This window comes from Echeneis naucrates, chromosome 22 (assembly GCF_900963305.1).
Source record: "Echeneis naucrates chromosome 22, fEcheNa1.1, whole genome shotgun sequence".
NCBI lineage: Eukaryota > Metazoa > Chordata > Actinopteri > Carangiformes > Echeneidae > Echeneis > Echeneis naucrates.
The window spans coordinates 15,519,173-15,538,188 of NC_042532.1; the positions used below are offsets into that span (position 1 = coordinate 15,519,173).

The 19,016-nt window shown below is 41.9% G+C and overlaps 2 protein-coding genes across 2 annotated transcripts; both read left to right on the forward strand.

Annotated features, from left to right (window-relative positions):
* The first annotated feature begins 2,797 nt into the window (after positions 1 to 2,797).
* Positions 2,798 to 10,703, forward strand: LOC115036394 (inositol-3-phosphate synthase 1-A). The gene is made up of 11 exons (XM_029494573.1): positions 2,798 to 3,112; positions 3,405 to 3,529; positions 3,628 to 3,789; positions 4,355 to 4,484; positions 5,123 to 5,316; positions 5,438 to 5,587; positions 7,308 to 7,523; positions 8,232 to 8,396; positions 8,476 to 8,589; positions 9,368 to 9,582; positions 9,769 to 10,703. The coding sequence occupies exons 2-11, from the start codon at positions 3,416 to 3,418 to the stop codon at positions 9,962 to 9,964; spliced, it is 1,656 nt and encodes a 551-aa protein (XP_029350433.1). The 5' UTR covers positions 2,798 to 3,112; positions 3,405 to 3,415; the 3' UTR covers positions 9,965 to 10,703.
* A 1,073-nt stretch (positions 10,704 to 11,776) lies between these two features.
* On the forward strand, positions 11,777 to 13,949 carry tpgs1 (tubulin polyglutamylase complex subunit 1). The gene is made up of 2 exons (XM_029494612.1): positions 11,777 to 12,114; positions 12,712 to 13,949. The coding sequence occupies exons 1-2, from the start codon at positions 11,777 to 11,779 to the stop codon at positions 13,385 to 13,387; spliced, it is 1,014 nt and encodes a 337-aa protein (XP_029350472.1). The 3' UTR covers positions 13,388 to 13,949.
* Positions 13,950 to 19,016: the final 5,067 nt, after the last annotated feature.

Below are 19,016 nucleotides of genomic sequence, written 5' to 3' on the forward strand. Positions count from 1 at the left end.
TATTGTAGAGGAATGTAGAGGTTATCTCAGTTAACTCGGTTCAGTTGTCATGCTAAGTTTCACTTTGATAGAGAGCAGGCTCCAGGAAGATAAAGCCCTTAGGCACATTTCTAACATCATATACCTGATATGCAGACTATTCTATTCTCTAATACAGTAAAATATCTTTGGTGCATACTGTGCATAATGAAACATTCATGAAACAGTATTTCTCAAACATTCACACACCAGAAATACTATTTGTAATTGTTGACTGTTGTTGTCAATACTGGAAAGTCTGGGGACCCTTGGTGTCTTGGCATGAAATATTTTTATGTAAAAATGTTCTACACATTCAACATTAAAAAATAACATTTCTTGAAACATATGGAAAATGTGAAAAAATGAATTGTGGCTTGTGCTCTGTCAGTGCTTAGTTACACCCTACCTTGCCAAATTTTATGCAAGAGGTGGAAATATTTCTCTGGTTGTGTGGCAACCAGTGGCACATGGGACACTAGTAAATATCAGAAAACGAAAAACTCTCTATGCAAATGTCTTGCAGTCAGTCAAAGACACAGACCTCTAAGATTATTCAAAAAAAACTGACTGACCACTTGATTGCTGAAACCCTGTAAGTCAGATCTTGTCTCATGTTGTTGGTCCACAACATCTTGAAAATAGCTCAGAGTTTCAGATAGCTGAGCTGTGACACACCCGCAAAACCTCATAGATGATATAGCACTGTGTTCCTTTGCTTCCTTTCTCGACTCTGGCCTGTCAAATAATCAGTAAAGCATCAGGCCACTAGTTTTTGAAAAGGTGCATTTATTGTAGTTTGTTTGCTGCAGATGTAATATTGACCAGGTTTACTCTCTTCAAACCTCTGATTGGTTGACCAGCACTTCATATTATTTTGGAAAGCTGGGACAAGGTCTGAAATCTCTACATTCATCTCCAGAGGGGTACTCCAGAAAGCGTGAAAACTCTGAGTATGTTAACCCTGAGATGAGGGAAACTCTGAGTTATCGGTTAGGGTCAGAGTCAATCAGCATGGGTAACAGACTCTGAACATAATCTGCTCGCTGGCAGGTTTTCTTTAAGAAACCCTGAGTTTCTACCTGTCTCCTCCCATACAAAGACCGTTGTTAGACATGGATTGCCCATTCATTCCCAATCTGATTGATATTGAAGGCCAAGTAGTTTGAAATGCGAGAGATTAGAAATCTGATGTGGAAATGCGTTCACATCACAGCAAATTTTATGCGTGGCGTTAAGTTGTTTTTTTTTTTTTTTGCAAACAGTAGTTTTATTTATAATATCAGTGATGCAGAGCACTTTGGAAAGGCAACAGTGTTTAGAGCTGTGAGAAAAGTAACTCTTGCAATGAAACGGCTGTTTCCAATGATGGAAGTGTTCCCGGGATACAATCCTGTAAGAAACATCAAAGAGGAAATCAACAGGATTGCAGGTGACTGATTTAAAAATCATATATTCTATTATTTTAAATGATATACATTCTGCTGCTCTCCCTGTGGCAGCAGACAGCGTTTCTTCTTCATCACCACCACCACCATCCTCCTCCTCCTCCTCCTCCTCTTATGATGCAGGAAAAGATTCTGTTTCAGAATACTTTGAACAGCCACCTGAGGCAAGATCTGAGTCTGGAATACTTACAGCTGCCGGGTGTTCAATAGTTTCAGTCAGAGGCTGAACGAGGCAGATGACACCATCACCCCCCCCCCCCCCCCCCCCATCTGGGGGGGGGGGGGGGGGGGGGGGAGATTTTATATAAATATTTTATTTTTTAAAAGACACAAGTTTGTACTTACATCTGATGTAAGTACTTTAGTCCTGGGGGGTGACCCCGGGATGCCCTCAGCTCCTCAGTCTCTGTCAGAGGCTCTACTCGTTTTTTAGGCCTCTACCTTCTTTCTGTTGGCTAAGCAGAATTCAAATGTTAATCTCTTTTTTAATCAGATTTTATTTTGTTAGTGTACACACATTTTTTGAATTGCTTCAATAAAAATGGATAAACATTCTATGATGTGTTCATCTACTCAGTGGACTATTAAATGAGATGATGTTAAAACATTTTTGTTAGGGGTTTAAATTAATATTGACTTTGTTTAATAGCTTGAGTCAATTTAAAAAATAAATAAATAAAATTAAAATCAAGGTGAGGTACGATCATAGCCCAGCAAAATATCCCTTACCTTTTTGAATGATGTTTTGATATTTCATTTTTAACTGCTTCCAAGTACGCTTCTCCCCTGATGGACTGCACCTAAATGAAAATCAGGTTTTATTCCCATTTAATTTAACTGTAAACTATGATCTCTTACGGTTAAATGTAAAAATCAGTGGAAGAGTACATCCAAATTTAGGCGTTGACTCGGGTAGTAATTTCTTCTCCTGCTGTTTCTTCTTCGCTGCTGCAGCGGTGTTGCATTTACGGTGAAACATGTGCTCATCCTCTCCATCGGCCTGCATTCAGACCTCCACCTCCATCGGGGTGAGATAACTGGATCGTTTTTTTTTTTTTTCTTTCTCTCTCTCGCGCTCTCTTAGTTGTCATGGTGACTCGTGGTGTCGGGCCTTGATTGATGATGGCATTTTATTGAGGTTATGCGCGCGCAACGCAAGATGAGCACACTCAGAGTTGATTGGACCAACTCGGATCAGCTGCTCTGGGACCGGATATTCAGAATAAGTCATCTCAGAGTTTATTGAACCTCCTACCTGGAATACCCCCCCCCCCCCAAGGAATCCTCTAGAAATGTTTTTATTTATTTATTTATTTTAATCCGAACCGACCCGCCCACGAGGAGGCCTGCAGGCAGTCATTTGCTGCCTCGGCGAGACCGACTGGAGCGCTCGTGCACGCGTGTTCCTTCACAGCCGCCTGATTGGGTGCTTCGTCTGGCGGAGGACGGATAATCGCCGTCGCCCGCTGTTTGACGAACCGGGGTGGGGGGTGAAGAAGGCACTTCCATATACTTCCAGGCGAAGAAAACGCTGAAAGTCTACCACCAAACAGATCAACAACTGTCCCCGAGACACCGCCGGACCGCCCGCGTTTCATCCAAGCCATTACAGGCATCTTTGCGTTTGTTTGCAAGCGGGGGGAAAGGTGAGACAGTTTCCGGGTTGTGTTGGTTGAATGTATGACATTCTTAGTATTTCTCATTTAAATAGGTAACAACAGCATTAAACGGTGTGGAAAAATGATGTGTGTGACAGTTTGATAGCGCTGTTATTTGGACGGAGGGTGTTCATGAATAGGTAGAATTTTATTTTTAATATAACACGCGACCGCTTGAATTTACTGATGACGCATTAAGGAAGTGGCCAAATGGTAATTTTTGTAGTTTCCAATCATGCACTCAGAGAAGATGAATCAATTGTTCCATTGTTGACTGCAGGTTCTGCAGCCATGTCTGTGAACATCTATGTCAACAGCCCCAATGTGAGGTACACAGATACACACATCGAGTCTAAGTATACCTATCAGACAACGTCAGTGAAAAAAGAAGGGAACACGGTCACAGTAAGTCCACTTCGTCCCATTTCTTGGGTTGTGTTTTTGTCTACCTGTAACATATATATTTGCTCACACTAACTTCGTGCTCCCGTGTGGGGTAACAGGTGACCCCCTGCACCACTGAGATGACGTTTCGCACTGAGAAGCATGTACCCCGGCTGGGTGTGATGCTGGTGGGCTGGGGAGGCAACAACGGGTCCACAGTCACAGCAGCTGTTCTGGCCAACAAGATGGGCCTCACCTGGAAGACCAAAACTGGGGAAAAGGTGAGCTGAGAAAGGCAAACCTGTCTGTGCACATACAAAAGGGAAGAATCTGCCTGTTTCCATTAATTTAATGGGTATATTTGAAATGTGTCTCAGATGGGGATTTGCATGGAAATGTAAACATGATCATCGCTGTGTGGAATCAGCTTCAGTATATGAAGCAAAAATCAAATCTTTCCAAGGTTATTTTGGTGCTGTGTGGAAATTTTGGATAAATGAACCTTTTTATTATCACACTAAGCTTGGAGTAACACTTGGTAGCTATCAAGAACCTTCTCGTCCTATTATGTAAAGATATCCTGATCATGAGTCATAGAGACTCATTAAAAGCTGATTATACTGACATGTTCAGTAGAGTGTTAAGAGCTCAGCTGAATCTGAATCCTTTATATGGGCATGCCTTTTTACCTCCATGAGCTGGTTTTTGAGATTTCCGTTTAGGCCATTTCTTTGGAATTCATAGGATTCTACATTTATGGTAAATTTCAAAACCAGTTTTAAAAAAAAGTGCCTCTTTGAAGGAATAAAACCTGTGTTTTTCCATTCTTTCTTCCTCATTCTTTAGAAACCAAATTATTACGGCTCCTTCCTGCAAGCGTCTACTGTTTGTCTGGGGTCAAGCTTTGAGGGCGAGGTCAACGTGCCCTTTCGTGATCTCCTACCCATGGTGCATCCTGATGATATTGTTTTTGATGGTAAGGACAATTGTAGATGGTTTGCTCAATGTTTAAACATTGAGACAGAAACTGAGGAGTCTCTGCCTATATGTGGGAGAGGGCAAGTGATGTAACGTTAGTGTTAACAGCAGGGAGATCTCGCCTTGGGGCAATCGATGCTCATAGTTTTACAGGAACCCACACGTAGCACCAGCCAGGAATAAATGATCAATCTGTGGAAAACACTTAAAAAAAAACAAACAAACAAACAAACAAAACATTTGAATCTCTCTCTTTTTTTTTTTTCATCGTGGTCATGAGGTTGGGGTAGAACAGGATTGTCCTTGTGGGAAGAGAATGGGATAAGTGTGAATATCTGCTTCCATTTCATCATTACACAGAAACTCTAGAGGCCTTCCACAAGGGGATGATCAGAGATTTGCTCTTGCAATGTCTTAAAATGCAATCTAGTCTGCTGCTTCATAAGGGAATAGCTCTAATGTGCAACCTATTTATAGATCTTCTACCATAACAAGATAAAGCTGACAGTGAGAAGTAGAAAATGGTTTCTCATTTTCCTAAAATAAAAAAGACAGGACCTGACCTATGCCTAAGGAATCAAATGCCTTTTTCTTTTTTCCTGTTTTTATTAACTTGAGTTGTGTTTGTATTTTTAGGCTGGGATATCTCAGCAATGGATCTGGGGAAGGCTATGGAGCGAGCTCAGGTGCTGGATTGGGCATTGCAAGAGCAGCTCCGACCACAGATGAGCAGAATGAAACCCAGGCCATCCATCCATATCCCAGAATTCATTGCTGCAAACCAAGAGAGCAGAGCTGACAATTTTCTCACCGGCACATTGGCTGAGCAGGTAATTCATGCTAATGCAGTGCACTAGCAGCGTAATGTGATCATTATCCACTTATTCCACTTTAGATTATTTTGTTCTGTTGTCATTCTTAATTTGAGTTGAAGAACAAATAATTTTTCAGGTGGAACATATCAGAGATGACATAAGGGACTTCCGTCAGTCCAGTGGTGTGGAAAAAGTCATCGTTCTGTGGACGGCAAACACTGAGCGTTTTTGCGATGTCATACCGGGGATCAATGACAGTGCCAAGAACCTCCTTGCTGCAATCCAGGTGAGAGCTGGAGCCATGAAAAAGTTTGGTTCAGAAACATCCCAGCATGAAGCATGAAGCATACTCTCATGTGCAAGCCTCAAATTCAGTGAGTTCATTGGAGAGACGCCAATAATCCATGAAACCAGCCTAAATTGTTCTGGTCGCCCGTAGTCACAGATCACACATTCAACTTTAATTTCCTCCTAATGATGAGGATGAAGTAGTAATGCTTCATCACAGTCAGTGATTATTAAATCTTAGAGGATGAAGAGATTAGATCAACCAACACTTTATTGCATATTTGTAAATGAAATGCCATCATGTGCCTGAAACTATCAGCCATTCCTTTCATACCAGATCAGAGGAAAAAAATAGTGATTTGTGCCTCTTGAATGAGTAAGAAAAAATCCTGAGTTAGGGCGGTGCAATAGTAAACTATTTAATTCTTACTCTTAATACAAAATAAAAAAAATAAAAAACCTAAAGGCTTGTCGTCTCTGCCCCTCTGATAGTAGACAGATGGTAAACAGGACCAGACCAGAGAGACGCAGTTCGATTTCCAGTGCGGGCAGCAGAATGCAGCTAGGTTATCTGGTTATGAGTAATGGACTGGGCTAATGCAAGATACGCCCCCCTGCCCTCCCAGGACCTACACTGCGAAAAAATAGAACGAATCACCCCCTGAGATGACTTATTTATGGAAGAAAAAGGGACAGAATTTAATATAGCAGTTCATTAAATGTAAAATATATATATATAATTATTTCACTATTGAATTAATTATTTCATGGTCCTGTTGCAGTGCTTCATGAATTTATTTTATCTGCTTGGACCGCATTGTAAGTGATGTCCACAGAAGACATCCAAACTCTGGCTACAAGCTAATGCATGCTCATCTGAATGCAAGAGGTCTGTGTGTTCCAGGTAGTAAGACTGCCACAATGTATAATGTAGAATGAGCCGATCGTTATGGAGAAATAATCCCAGATGGGATGAGGATTATACATCATGGCCATATTCTTACCTGGAACACACACAAAGGTGTACTTGTTACAAAAACAATTACAATTTAAAAACAATGGACAAGTAAAGTTAGACGAGAGCAAAAGTAGCGAGGAACGAGAGGATCAGTAGAAATGTAGTGGAGTAAAAAGTACAATATTTGTCCTTCAAATGTAGTGAAGTGAAAGTAAAAGTATCCCCCAAAAATAATCCTCAAGTAACGTACAGATACTCAAAAACTGTACTTCAGTACAGTAATCAAGTAAATTTACTTCGTTACTGTCCACTCCTGCTGCATGGTTAGTGATGTTAGTTTGGTTGAGAGGAAAAGCTGCTTTACTCTCATTCTATTGATAGGCGAAATCAATTCACTGCTCGAACCTGAAAATATCCTGCTTCAACAGGGTTTTTTTTAATTTTTTTTTTAATCGCAGTCCAACAACACTCACTGGAGATCCGGCACGGTGCCAGAGTACTTTAAGCCCAGGTTTTTACTATCTCCTGCCGTCAACATGCTAGTACTGCAGTCAGCAATGATAATGGTCTATTTCACAGACTTATGATCAGCAAATAGCTCAATTTTAGATCGACAATAGAGCTGTACAACAGTGATGATATAAAGCGTCTCAGTGGAAGTGTAGCTCTATGACTCAAGCTTTTTTCCACTGTGTAATATAATGTCACACTTTGTAACGGCTATTATCTTTTTTTTTTTCCTCTTTTCAACAACCATCAGGCTGGGGCAGAGGTTTCTCCCTCCACTCTCTTTGCAGTGGCCAGTATACTGGAGGGCTGTGCGTACATAAATGGCTCGCCACAGAACACTTTCGTCCCAGGGGCCATAGAGCTGGCTGAGCAGAGAGGCGTGTTCATTGGAGGAGATGACTTCAAATCGGGTCAGACCAAGATCAAGTCAGTGCTGGTGGACTTCCTGGTCAGTGCAGGGATCAAGGTGAGAGACAAAGATGCATGGAAAGACCAGTGGATTGTTGAAGGAGTGAAAGGGTCTGATCAACCGATCCACCACTATAAATGATGAGTTTGTGTATGTAAAGTATTGCAGAACACTGATCCATATTTAGGGGTTTTGCAGCGGAAAAGTTGTTATTATTATTATTTTTTTTTTTTTTGTGTCATACTTGCCTTCATTGAGGCAACTCTCCCAAATACCAGTTAATTACCAGTCACTAATACACCAAGTGCAAAGTGCACCCCTCTTGGCAGCTTGAGTCACCTGAAACAAATTAACATCACTTGCTGCTTTTTAAAGTGCATGAAACGTTGGTGAGTGAGCAGAGAAACTGAAAAAGATAGATAGAGGTGCCAGATATATAAATAAAACATACAGTTTCCGCTGCTCTGATGCAAAAGACTGAACAAGCCTGAACAAAAACAATTCCAGGTTTAAGATATCTTGGAGGAAAAAAACATTTTAACAATGTCCTCTTCCATCATAGTTTTAAATAGCATCCTGTTTGAAACGCATCAGAATATGATATTTGAAACATGAGCTCATGTAACAGGGAGTCAGCCACGAAGGATGAGAACTACTGCTACAGAAGATTTTTATGCTTGAAAAGTAGTCATGTATTTAGTAACTTGATTGTACTGCCTTTTGATAGAAATGCAACACAATCATTCACTTTATTGCCATTGACAGCCGACTTCCATTGTCAGCTACAATCACCTCGGCAACAATGATGGGAAAAACTTGTCAGCTCCACAGCAGTTCCGCTCAAAGGAGATCTCCAAGAGCAACGTTGTGGATGACATGGTGCAGTCTAACCCCATCCTGTACAAGCCTGGAGAGAAACCCGACCACTGTGTGAGTGATTTGCAAACAGAAGCATGTGGGGGATTACAGAGAATAACTGTCCAAGTGTATTAACTGTCTGTAATTTCAGGTGGTGATTAAGTATGTCCCTTATGTGGGAGACAGTAAGCGCGCCATGGATGAGTACACCTCTGAAATAATGATGGGCGGGATAAATACTATTTCTCTGCACAACACCTGTGAGGTCAGTGGTTTCCAAAGGTCCCAGAAACAAGCAAAACCACACAATCCTACATTACAACAGTTTTTAAAGTAAGAATCCAAACTGCTGGCGAAACAGAAGATTCAAAGCTCTTCTTTGTGTGAAAGAAGAGGATGTGGCCCAGCAGTGCCAGAGCTTAATGTTAATCCTTCTTAACAAGTATTGGAGCTAATTTAAAGATACTTAAGCAGGTCATTGACGTCGTTATTTCATGTTTCACTGGCATGCTTCACCTGCCTTAGCCCACTATTGTTTATTACATCATACAAAATACAATCTTTTCATGCTCCATTCACAAATTGAAAGTGAATGACAATTTAATTAATTTGGATTAATGTTGACATTTACATGATAAAATTGTCATCATATTCATAATAAGATATGGACTTTGACTGATATTGGTTGTGTTCAATGGCCGCTTTAAAAATTGCCACAAGATGATCCCGTCCAAAGCTGTTTGTTGCTCAGCTTTTATGTTTGAACTCATGTCTATTTCTCCAAACTGTTAGCACACTGATCAGAAAGTATGGTTGTGTACATTGTGTATAACTACCTCACATAACCCCACATCAATAAACTGCCACCTAAAGCAGGAAAAAAGTAAATATAGCCATGGATGTTACAGTTACAGCACCCAAAAAATGAAATTACCTTTACAGTAAATTAAATGTACTCATCAGCTTTCCACGTATTCAGGAACCTTTCCTTTCTCCTTCTGTTACACCATTAAACTCACTTCATCTTTGTTTCTTTGTAACAGGACTCTCTACTTGCCAGCCCAATCATCCTGGACCTGGTGATCCTGACAGAGCTTTGTCAGCGTGTAACTGTCCAGCCCCAGGGAGAGGACTGCCTGTCCTTCCATAGTGTCTTAGCACTGCTCTCCTTCTTGTGCAAGGCCCCACTGGTTCCATCAGGCACCCCAGTCGTGAACGCCTTTTACCGCCAGAGAGCCTGCATAGAAAACTTCATGAGGTGCGGCTCAGTTTTATTTCAAGACTTTTTCTTTATCATGGCTGCCTTACCACATCATTGACTAAAGGGTTTGCTTTAGATTGTGCAGATAGCTGAAAGGATCCCAGTGAGCTAACAGGTGTGAGGCTTTGTTGTCTATATTGTGACAGAGATTAACAAGAGTATTCCTCCTTGTTGCTTTTTCAGAGCGTGTCTTGGCCTTCCTCCTCAGAACCACATGCTCCTGGAGCACAAATTGCAGAGAAACTTCCTGTCTTCACATACAACCTACAGCAATGGTGAAGTAGCTGCCATGAAAAAAGATGCCCTTGCCAACGGGAACCATATTTCTCAAGCGAATGGCATCAGTGCACATATGGCTGCTGCAGTGTGTACACTATGATTACAAATGCAATACTAGAGCCCAAAAGAGAACTAAATCCTAATACAGATTACAATTTAACAACATTATATAAACAGAACAAAAGCTCAAACTGCCATCGCAAAAAACAGAAAGAAAAGGTAAAACAAAAAACTTGCCATTTCATTACTACAAGAAGCATTTATAATTTCTCTGGTACATTGGCTCTTGAAGGGCATAGTGAAGGCAATCAGGAAGTGGCTTGAGTCACACCTGTAGACTGCAGTCACCATAACACTGTTCAAGGTAGACTATTTTGTTCAAATGTATTTTACAGCAAATTGGTGGATTACCTTTTTGTCAATACAGTTTTTTACATTTTTTTTTTTTTTTTCATGTAGCTTTTAACTCTAATCAAGTAGGTTTCCATGTGAAAAGCTGTACTGTACAGTATATAATTATTGGAACACTGTAAGGTATACTTTTTAATACTCTATCTGTTTTGATATTAGTGTTGCAGATGTGAAAATGAAACAGGTAACTGCTAACTTGTAGTTTGTTATAAAGTACATGAACTTCATGAATTGGTTTTATTGTTCTATTTCTATTTCTGCTATGTTTCATGTTGTAGTCAATCACTGCCAATTTGTAATGTCTTCCCTTATGTGTGAAACTAAATGACAGAAAACATGGATCTAGGAACTCTTTTGTTGAAAAGTGATTTGGGCTATTTATAAATAATAAATCTTTGAGAAATCTTTGAACTTCATCTACTTATTGTGTTGGCTTTCTAAATCCTTTTCCCTCTTCTCAGATGTCAAGTTCCATACTTTGTGTGTGAATGGGTCAAAACTATGGTAACAAAATCGAGTATGTGACATCATTTAAAAGCATGGCAATGAGTTAAAAAAAAATATATACATTAAAAAAACTGACAATATGCCAAACCTTTTTTTTTCTCCTCCGAGTTGACCTGCAGCATGAATGCTGTGGTATTGGAAATATGAAATTTCCTTAGGTGGAGCTGTTTGGATGTTAACCGGCTGTTGTAGCACAATATCTCATGTGCCACAAGTATCAACATTCATTTCAATATAGTTCCCCATTGCTGAGCCTATTTTGTGTTTGTAAACCTTTCATCATCTAATCTCTACAAAAATGAGCTGTGTCTGCCATGTTGGGAAGTCAAGCACGTTGCAGTGTGAAGGTGAGGCAGCACGTCTCTGTATGTCTTATTGTTTGTATGTTGTGTGAGTGAATTTCTCTCATGATAAATAAAGTAGATATCTATCATATGTATCATATTTTTAACGAAAAATAAATTATTAGTATGATTTCTGTTTCCCAGTTCAGGATGTAAAGGAAAAATACATATGAGTGATGAACTGGGCAAGGAAAATCAGAAACCCCCCCTCCCCAAGCCCTAGACTGGACCAGACCTGGAGTCCCTCCAGGGACTAGAGACTGGACCAGAAAAGAAAATCTAAACCGGACCCCACCAGAGGCCAAAAAATCGAATCCTGACGAGAAAGTCATATTTTTGAATATCTAAGATTAGAAAACAACATTTTTATTTAGCATCAGATAAAAATTGCAGGATAACAAGCCAACATTATAGAAAAAACAGACAAAACTCATTATTTTTATTTCATAATTTTATGTCTTCTTGCAAAATATTTATCTTAAACTAATACATTTTGTCTGTCCCAATACTCGGTCAAAAAAGTTTTTTTTTTTAATAATTTTTTTTTTTTTTTTTTTTGTTAAATGATTTTTTTTTTTTCCTGTTTCCTGTTTCCCGACCTGTCTCCGTCACTTCCGCTGCCGTTGCTGCGACACGGGACGTCAACAGTAATGGCGGACAAAGAGAAACGCCGGTCCGGGCTAATTCCTCCTGGGATGCCCGAGGGCAAAGCCACCAAGTCGGACAGCGACAGGGACTTTCTGTCGCAAGCGGGGGTGGGAGAGCTGCTCCGCGGGGCCATCCTGAAGATGGTCGAGGCCAGATCCGACGATCCCATCGGTTTCCTGGCCGATCACTTCTGCAACCTGGCCTCTGTCTCGGAGACCGGCACCGCTGGATGCAGCGACGGGGAGCCGCTCAACAGCGGCCCGATGAGCGCAGGCGCGCAGGAGCAGCAGCGTCTCAACCGGGCGCTGTGGCACCTGCGGCTGGCGCACCACTCCCAGAGGTCTGTGTTCGAAACTGCGTGACTGGATGAGTCAGAGCACACTTTCAAATGTGATAAATGCTTAAAAAAAACTGTTTTTATTAATATCGATGGTGATGACGGTGACAATAAACTTCCGGAAAACGATAATAAACAGGTTTTATCAAAAAGTAAGTGTTCGCCACAGTTACTATAATGTATAATGCAGAAAGGTCAATAATTGCAATGATAAACTGCAGCACTCAGTTGTCGTTTTTTTATTATATAATAAGGCATCTTTTGTAAATTAACTGGCTATTTGTTTGATAAAGACTCAACAGGGTGGGAGATTTCTCAGAGTCCTGTTTTTCCTAAATTTGGCCTCCTCGATCATAACAGATCTGTAAAATATGGTTATACAGTTATAGTTATATAACCAACAACCTTTGCAACAAATAAGTTCTCTAAATTCTTATATAAATATTCAGAATGAATTAGTCTGTATTTTCTCAGTTACTACCACAGATATCTGGCCACATGGACAGTAATATCTTATTTGCTGAGGTTTTAAGAAATACTGTATTACAATACTGTGTACTGTAAACACCTATGGTTTTTTCTCATTTTCTAATTTCACAGATCTGCCTTCAGCAACAACGTCCGAGTGGCCTATGACCTCCTAAACCTCACTGGGCCCCACAGGAGTCCAGGTGAGCTTCCTGAGGGCCCTGATGGCTCCTGTTCCAACAGCCCCACAGAAGGAGGGGGAGAAGGTGGAGGAGGAGGAGGGGGAGGGGTGAGAGGAGGCCTCTACACACAGGCTCTGCAGTGTCTATGCAGTGAAGGTGGAGTCCCTGCCTCCACCTCTGCCCCACTCCTTCGACGGCTCCATTGCCAAGACCACGAGGCCGTCCCTTATGATGTCTTCCGCCATGGCGTGCTCACGTGCGCTGTTTTCTCAGACTACATCCGGCAGGCACAGAGGCTTTATGCTGAGGTGTGCTGCCCAGACGAAGGGCCTGCCTCGCGGGGGCTGTGCCTGGCCGTGCTGGAGACCTTAAAGGAAGCTCTGGAGACTTCTCAAGGGTGTGATGCGAACGTCTGTGTTAATGCTAATACTAAAAATAATTCCTCTCTGGAAACCAATGTGAAGGCTATATGCTACCTGGAGGCCAGTGCCAAACTCTCTCCTTGCAAATTAGCTCAGGCTATGTCTGGAGCGCACCTACGGGGTACTGGCGGAAACATGGATGCAAAGGAGTTTGAGGATGCAGCTGCAGAGCTGTTTATCACTCGAGTCAAAGTTGTGTCCTAGTTTCTTCTCTGTTTTCTCATAATTTATTCATCTACGACAATGTACAGTGTGCCATGAATGATTACCGCGTCTCTAACCTCAGATCTACAGCTGTCTAAAGGGTAAATCTATATCTGTGTAACACCTCATTAAGAAAAGCACTTAGAGGTAATACCTCCTTCACTGAGCAACATCAAACCAACTAATTCCATTAATTGATTCCTGTTGTCCAATTCATTCATGTCTGCTGTAAATGCACTGTGTGGAAGAGTTTGTTGAATAGATTAAATATATTCCTTGAAATCTGTATTTACCCTGGCATGTTCCATAGTTGTTGAGCCATCACCACCAAATGCTTAGTCTAGAAAGTGCCACTCTGTACTGAGCAACACATCCACACTGCTATAAATTCCTTTCTTTTGTTTTGTTGAGACTAAACTGGTCCATGTCATTTTGGAGGAAGCAGTTTGTAATGCTGCTGCAATATATTTAAGGATTTCCAGCATTTTCTAATAGAAGCTGGAGTTTAACTGACATCCTGATGAAATAACTTGCAGGAAACATTTGTTGGAATAAACCATGGATCACAGGGGAACAGTTGTGCTCCTTAATATTCACTTATATGCTTTTGTCTGGAGTCTGCCATTAAAGACAAGGCATAAATGACATATTTATAGTTGGCGACCAGAGAGACAAAGATGAGCAACCCCGGTTGATTCAGATCACACATGCCTCTATAAATAACAGCCACATGAGGGGTCAATTCAAATGAAAGAATTAAATGAAGTATATTTACTCAAGTTTTTTTTTTTTTTTTTTACTAAACTCGCATTTAAATTTTCCACCCTTCAGATTTCTTCTCCCTGACATTTTACAGAAGGTATTGTACCTTCACTTGTACTATATTTTATCACACTACAACATTTTGCCAAGTTTTATTTAAAAACAAAGATTTTACAGAAAAATTATGACAACATATCAGGCACCAGATGGCAGCACCTCTGTGGTGCTCTGACAGAAAACAGGAAGTGAGCGGAGCAGGAGGCTGTGTGCTGCCGAGCCGGAGTCTGCAGATGGAGGAAGGGGAGCAGCTGCGGTCCTTCATGCTGCTCATCAGCTACATGCTGCTGAAGCGCAGGAGAGACATAAACGACGCAAACTCCCAGAGGCGCAATGAGGCCCAGAGACGCATCTCACACCGGCAGTACTTCTTCCAGAGACAGAGGAGGATGCTCATGGTCAGCCCCCCCTCCATGCACAAACCACTGACACCATTTTACCTTTTTGAACCTTATTTTCAGTAGTTCTAATTTTTAATGCATTTTTTTTTAGAAAGCTGAGACATTCATGAATTGGTAATTTATTATTTGTTACGGTATAAATATATATTTTTTGGATGCCTGTCACAACTCTCTCCAAATGTGATCTCTTCAAATTTCTTGTTTTGTATGGCCGACAAAAAAAAAAAAAAACAAAAAAAACAAATCTGACATTTTCAATTGTGTAAAATGGAATGTTTAGAATTCTGTAGCTGAAAATGAATCAAAGATCTTACGTTTTCACCTGAAATGCACACAATGAGAATTTAAAGAAATGTGCACTTTGGCCACATATTTCTTTACATTGTACATGGTAAAAGGGTTTTGATTTTCCTAAGCAGACCAGGGAATATGTAGATTTTTTTAATGTACAGCCTGGTATGACAAAAATAAATCACTTGCTAATTATAATTCCAGCAGTGAGCAAGCCAACAAAACTTTTTACTTCACTAAGAAACAACACGATGGCCTTTATAGAAAGTATTGGGAATTGTTTTAAAATATCTCAAATGATTTAGAGAAAATGTCTTTTTCATATCAGATGATGATTGCAGGAAGTATCCGCTCCAACATTCAGATCCGCACACGTCCGTGGACCACCACTCCAAGCAGTGATTGGTGGGAGCGGGTGGTGATGACGGAATTCCAGCCCTCTGATTGGCTGGATAAGTTCCGTATGAGCCAAGAGACGTTCTTCTACCTCTGTGACAAACTGAGGCCCCGTCTGGCTCGCCAGGACACCAGCTTCCGCCTGGCGCTGCCCGTGGAGAAACGCGTAGCTGTGGCTCTGTGGCGTCTGGCATCAAACATCGAGTACCGCACCATAAGTTCCCTTTTCGGTGTGGGGAAGTCCACCGTGTGCAGGTGTGTTCGAGACATGTGTCATGCCATCGTCGCGCTCCTCAGCTCTGTCTACCTGCGGCCCCCCAGTGAGCAGGAGCTGGAGGATTCAGCCCAGGTCTTCCTGTCCCACCTGGGCTTCCCTCACTGTGTCGCTGCCATCGCAACACTCCACACAGCCATCATCACTCCGTCAAACAACACGTCTGACTATGCTAACCCTGCCGGATGGCTGTCAGTGCTGTCCCAGGTTTGAGAGACGCCTGCTACAAACACACGTTCATTAGTTGTCCTACCTCAGATTGTGATTTAGCCTCTTTCTGTCTCTGTGCTACTTCAGGTGGCTGTCAGTGGTCAGGGTCTATTCTGGGATGTATGTGCAAGTTTCCCAGGTGGCACAGACCCAGCTGATATCTTACAGAACTCATCACTGTGGGCCACAGCTGCAGAAGGTGGACTGTCGCCAGCCCTGCTACCTGTCTTCATGGGAAAACCATTAAGGTTAGAGTCAAGCCAAGGTTATGATCATTTAATCAATCAGTGAATTCACAACCAAGTAAATCTATTTCAAAAGGATTTCATGATATATTACTGTCCTTTGTTTATTAGAGTTTCACTTCAACTTTGTCACTTGTCTGGCATTGAGGGTTATATACTGTAAAAATGTATCACTACTGAGGGACAGTCTGAGAAAAACAATCAGGTGGACATTAAGTAAATCTTGCGGCAGTTCCACTCCAAAGGTTTAAGTCTGACTGAGGTGAATCTACATCAAGCAAAATCAACCAAAAGGACGCAAGTGATTTTAAAAGGATTCAAAGGGTGAGGATGGGGAACAATGTAGGGGGGCAATACATATTGGCTAAATTTAAAAATGAAAATGCAAAAACCAGGTTTTCTCAGGTTTTTTTTTAAAATAGCAACATAAATAAAACTTAAAACTATCTGTTATATCCAGGTATGTGCTTTTGGGGGAGACATGCTACCCCCTCCAGAACTGGCTTATGAGGGCTTACCCTGAAGAAAAGGGCAAGCGGGGAAGTCACACGGTGCTGACAGAGCCACAGCGCCTCTTCAACCAGCGACTAACCAGAGCACTGCGTGTGTCGGAGGAGGCGTTGCTGAGGCTGAGGGCACGCTGGCAGTGCCTGAGCAAGAGGAATGACTGTGGATTAGACGTGGTACCCACCATGATCCTGGCTTGCTGTATTCTGCACAACATGTGCGAGTCCCGTGATGACGCTTTTAAGGAAGAGTGGCAGGTGGAGGTGGTCAAGGCAGAAAGCCCTCAACCCAGCCACAAGCAGCTCCTCTCTGCTAGTATGGACCAGAGTCAAGCTGAGACGGTCCGGCAGCTCTTCTGTGACTTCTTTCAACAGCATCAATAGTTGATATAAGATGAACAAAGGGTATGATAACCCTAACCCATCTCCAAACACAGAATTGAAATCACTCCAATCTTACGAAGCAAAGAAAAAAAGCCCATGTAGTACCTTAAAATCACAATTCATCCATGAAAAAAAAAATCATCATTCAGACTCTATAGTCAGGAGTGCCAGTGTTACATGTTATATATGATGACCAGTAATGATCTTGGAACAGTCACATTTTCTTACCTTCTCCATTGTGTTTTTAATTCTACCTTAGGATCTAACTTGTTTTACTTATCATGACACAATTTTATGTTGTGCATCATTTAAATTTTTTAGCAAACTGAAAAAATTTAAGAAAGATAGGCTGAGGTGGCACATCTTGACTATGATGCCGCAGATATTCCTCAAAGTCAAACATACTCACTTGCTTTATGAACTTGCTGAATGAACCTCTTCAACAGATGGCTCATGCAACTTTATTCTAAGACCACAAGATGTCACTGCTTTCACAGAAAACCTCTCTAATGATTCCTCTCGTCTGGCGCCTCTTGCATTTCACTGCAGGTTATTGATCAATTCTTGCAGATATGTCTTGTTTTGATAGTCTCCATCTTTCCAACAAAATAGATATATATAAATACGACATGGGAATTGTGGTGAGCACTGTTTTCCCACAACAAGGTTGCAGGTTCGGTTCCAGGGCCTGGGGCCTTTCTGTGCGGAGTTTGCATGTTCTCCCCGTGATGGCGTGGGTTTCCTCCAAAGACATCACATTTAGGTCAATGACTCTAAATTGTTAGGTCTGAGTGTGAGTGTGTGGTTGTTGGTCTGTCTTTTCTCTGACGGACTGGTGACCTGTCCAGGGTGTACCCCGCCCTTAGCTGGGATTGGCTCCAGCAGCCCCCGTGACCCGGAAACAGATGAGCAGTAGAATATGAATGAACGAATAAATAAAAGAAGTGATACATGCAAATGTTAAAAATCTAAAAATCCATTATATACACACATAATGCTCAGACCAATTCAACCGGTCTGTCGCCATTACGATGCGATCACACATCTGATGTCAGTGATACAGATACGGTTTTCTCCGGTTCATACATAAGCGCATTTGCATCCGATCCACCGAACTGGCTGATCGGAGCGCCCACGATCAGATCCCACCCTGAGGACCCGCCTCGTCCATTCAGTTGGTGTGTCACCAACCTGTTTCCTGCAATCCTCCATCTGTCACTCAACACCCCAGTGTCTCCTCCTCCTCCTCCTCCTCCTCCCTTGGGTGTGTGTGTGTGTGTGCGTGCATGCATGTGCACCCACCTTGAGTTATCCAAAAGCCAGCTGTTTGCAGCGAATTACACTTCTTGAGGGGGAAAAAAAAAAAAAAAGACACCGGCTCGACACGCACTTTACCTTCGCCCTCCTCCGCCTCCTCCTCCTCCCCCCATTCACCCACCCACCCACCCGCCGCTCTTTGTGGTCGTAGCCCGATGTCTCACTCTCAAAATGAGCCTGGATGCGACGGGCTGCTGTCCTGCTATCTATCGCTAGCTAGGCGGACAAATTCCTTCAACCAGCCTGCCGCTCCGGTCACCGCCGGTCGACACAACTCCAGCCGTCGTTGATGCGAGCCAGCCGGGCTTAGCTTAGCTGCAGCAGCCGTTACGTGTTTTTTTTTTCTTTTCTTTTAAGCTAACGTTAGCTGATGTAGTTACCGGAGAACGACGTGGATAGTGCAAACACGATTATCGCTAATGTTAGCTTCATAGCAAGGACTGCCGTTTTCCTCTTTTTTTTTTTTTCTCTTTTTAGCATAAATTAGCCTGCTAACATCGAGGAGACTGCACAGATATCAACTGTTCACGGCTTTGGATGTCGCAACACTGCAGTTTTGAAGCTCTTTTGCTGGATTGGGAGGGCAGACTTGGACCGGAGTGACAGACGAAGAGATCAAATCGGTTGATTATAAACAAGGCGCTAAGTGGCTAATCCGAGATTTAGATTTGTATTAAAATAATAATAATAATAATAATAAAAATAATAAAATAAAAATTAAAGCAGACACTAGTTTTGTGAAGGCTGAGCATCTCGGGGCCGGCCCCCACCGTCTCCTGTCTCCCC

Coding starts and splice junctions, on each gene's coding strand:
- tpgs1 (XM_029494612.1), top strand. CDS start 11,777: ATGGCGGACAAAGAGAAACGCCGGTCCGGGCTAATTCCTCCTGGGATG. Junction 12,115..12,711: donor CTGGCGCACCACTCCCAGAG/GTCTGTGTTCGA, acceptor CTAATTTCACAG/ATCTGCCTTCAGCAACAACG.
- LOC115036394 (XM_029494573.1), top strand. CDS start 3,416: ATGTCTGTGAACATCTATGTCAACAGCCCCAATGTGAGGTACACAGAT. Junction 8,397..8,475: donor GAGAGAAACCCGACCACTGT/GTGAGTGATTTG, acceptor CTGTAATTTCAG/GTGGTGATTAAGTATGTCCC. Junction 8,590..9,367: donor CTCTGCACAACACCTGTGAG/GTCAGTGGTTTC, acceptor TCTTTGTAACAG/GACTCTCTACTTGCCAGCCC.